General features: G+C 62.7%; 1 protein-coding gene across 1 annotated transcript in view; it reads left to right on the top strand.

Annotated features, from left to right (window-relative positions):
- MNEG_14269 (hypothetical protein) overlaps positions 1-1,688 on the top strand; it is a gene marked incomplete at both ends in the record, with an annotated part of 2,619 nt that extends 931 nt beyond the window's left edge. Inside the window, 3 exons of the mRNA XM_014037259.1 lie at positions 228-971; positions 1,241-1,285; positions 1,578-1,688. Coding sequence (XP_013892713.1) covers positions 228-971; positions 1,241-1,285; positions 1,578-1,688 — 900 coding nt within the window. The remainder of the gene's footprint in view (positions 1-227; positions 972-1,240; positions 1,286-1,577) is intronic.
- Between the last annotated feature and the right edge of the window lie 1,354 nt (positions 1,689-3,042).

Genomic DNA, 3,042 nt, shown 5'->3' with positions numbered 1-3,042 from the left:
CCCCCGCCACGCGAAGCAGGTGCAAAGGCGCAGCCTAGTCAGCGAGCTGCCACTTCTGCATAGCTCAGCAGCGACACATAGGGTTTGACCCTGCATACGACCGCCATTTTTCAATTTCGATGGAAATGGCTGCAAAGTGGCCATAACACGGCTCACTCCTGCCTGCCATTTGCACGCCTGCAGGCTCACCAGATGCCCCTGACCGGCCTGCCATTGCCAATGCCCAGCCCGCCGCGGCCGTGGAATTGACCAGCTCTCCGGGCCAGCAGCAGCAGCAGGAGCAGCAGCAGCAGGAGCAACAGCAGCAGCAGCAGCAGCAGCAGCAACAGCTGCAGCAGCAGGGCCAGCAGCAGCAACAGCGACAGCAGCAGGATGAGCAGCGGGTGGCCGCCCTGGAGGAGCGCGTGGCCTTCCTGGAGATGGAGCTTCTAAAGCAGGCCATAGGCACAGCAGACACGCCCATGGTGTTGGGCGACCCGTCATACGCCGCCGCGGCTTGGGCTGACGTAGACGCACCCGACGCCGCGGTCTCGGGCGCCGGCTGGGGTGCCGCCGCACCTCCTGGCGCCCGAGGCAGCGCGTCTGGGTCGCCCCAAGGGGGTGCCGCGGCGGTGATGATGGGTGCGCAGCGGCTGGCGGCGCCGCAAGGGGCTGCGGGGCAGTTAGATCCAGAGGTTTCGGCGATTGCTGAGGCGCTGCTCATACGGCGTAGCCTTGCAGTGGCGGCGCCGCCTGCGCCGGGCGCGGGCGCACCGTGGGGCGCGCGGTCGCATGATCGGCGGCAGCGAGCGGCGGCGGCCGCGGGCGGGATCACGCGCGGCCAGCAGCCGGGCGTTTGGCGGCCGGCGGGGCCGCCTGGCGCGTCGCCGTCAGCTGCTGCAGGTTATGGCGGCGACGATGGTGGTGAAAACGATGATCTGGTGCCTGTGGAGCCGCGGAACGGCCTGGCAATGGCGGGCACAATCCTGGCGGTGGGTCGCGCATGACGAACATGCTCTTGCTGCTCTCATCCGTCACGATGGAGAGGGGCCTGTGGGAGGTGGTGGTCGTTGGACGCTCGACCTTTGTGGCCGTTGACCGACCTTTGACCGAGGCACCAACGTTTGCTTTGCGAGGGAATCTCGAGTTTATAAGCGTCTGCATGCTGTTTGAAGCCATGAATCGTGCCGATGCCCCACCTGACCGTCGCTTGCGACGCCGCTTGTGGCGTCGCTGCCTTTCCTGTGCCGCATGGCCGTAGGTGTATTTCGGCGTGATGGTTGCGTTCTTTGCTGTGCTCGGGGATGTGTGAAGCCGGCAGTCCGCCCGCTGCTCTCTGTGGCATGGATACAGTTGCGCACAAAGCCGCGGCGGCTCAATCCCGCCCAAGCAAATGCTTGGGGCGCTGCCTGGCTGCAGCATGAGCCCTCCACAACAGAATAATCAGGCACACACTGGACGCCGCATCAGCATTCAACGCATGCGCACCCTGTTGTATGCAGTGGTTAGGTCCTATCAACCCCCTGACCTGCGTTGGGCCCGTGTGTCACTCTGACATTATGCCCATGGTGTCACCCACCCTATGTACTCTATCACAGGTGTACGCGGGGTCCCTGGTGACGCTCCTGGCGCTGGCGCTGTCGTCACCGGATGGCACGGTGCCGCCAGAGGCGATGGACGTGATGGACGGCATGACGCTGTGGTGGTGACGACCTATGACGTCATCAAATCTTGTGACATGTTGTGACGTTGCCGCGTGTGCCGTGGCGTGTGCCATGCGTGCGTGTGCAAACCGTGCGCTGCCCCAGTGTACATTTATACTTTACGCTTTTTGCGCCATTGTACCGTAATTACAGGGACAAGCCCTGCCGCTGCACGGGGTTTTAGGTGTTGCAAGACCATCCCGCCGCCATGTTAACGTTGGGTCAGCGTCTACTGTTTTCTGGCAGTGCTGCCGGTTCGGATTCCTTCAGGGACGATCGCTTTTTCGCAGCCTGCTTATCGTCAAACCCATCCCGGGTTTGCTCAGAACCAGTTGCAGTGTAAACTTACAGAAGAGCCGCAGCCTCTGATTACAACCACATGTTTTTCAGGAGGCGTGCTTCTGCTTCTTGCTGTATAGCTGTATATAGCTGGACATGCCTTGTGCCCATCACCACCACCCGGGGAAGGACAGCTCTAGCTTTGTCCGCGTTGTCGCCACGACAGCGCCGCGGTGCGGGGCCGCCGCAGCTGCTGGCTTGCCCAGCACCCCGCGTAACAAATGAAATGTGTCACACTTCAGCTCATGTCCCCTTCTTGCAGTGTATCCCCTGCGCCTTAATCCACAGTCAACACCTACTGCCATCGCGGCCCTGTCCTAATCCACAGGCCAACGAGGCCGAACAGCGACCGCATGCGCAACCTGGACGACAGCGGACATACAATGTTGCAATGATGCATCTGGATGTCCATCCGATTCCCCATTTGTGCCAGAGAGGTGTCGTAATCGAGGTGTAACCCGAGTTCCGCGACGAGCAGGGTGACTACATAAGTAAATGCACGTGTATGTGTTCCACACATGGGTGCTTGCCAGTTTCGCCGTACAGCTGCATGACATCACAGCCTGCTTGCTGACAGATCAGGCCGATCTAAGGCATCACGGCAACAATGCAGCTGCGCGCAAGCCAATATGCGACTGGCGGCAGAACAGCCACATGCCCACCTCGCCAGCGCCCCGCGGCTGCTGCGCGGTGCCGCACCGCCGCGCCGATCCGCTGCGAGCTCAACGAGGACCTTGCAAGCGCAGCTGTCGGCGCGGGCACTGCGGCGCTGTTCGAACCGCTCAAGCTTGGGCCGTACGAGCTCAAGCACAGGATTGTGATGGCGCCGCTCACGCGCTGCAGGTGGGGCCGCTGCTGGCGCGTGCTGCGCCTGTCCTGGCGCCATGACAACGCATGCACACCACGAGGGAATCAAATTACAAATCCCAGGCCGTGCGTCCGGGCGCCGCGAATTCTTGCCGCGCAGCCCCCGCCGGCCGGCACGCCCTTTTCCAACCAGCGGCGTCGCACGAGGCGGCCC

The sequence above is a fragment of the Monoraphidium neglectum genome (genome assembly GCF_000611645.1).
Source record: "Monoraphidium neglectum strain SAG 48.87 unplaced genomic scaffold scaffold04370, whole genome shotgun sequence".
Taxonomy (NCBI): Eukaryota; Viridiplantae; Chlorophyta; class Chlorophyceae; order Sphaeropleales; family Selenastraceae; genus Monoraphidium; species Monoraphidium neglectum.
Note: the sequence above shows the minus strand (reverse complement) of the source record. Positions and strands in the feature narration are given on the sequence as shown.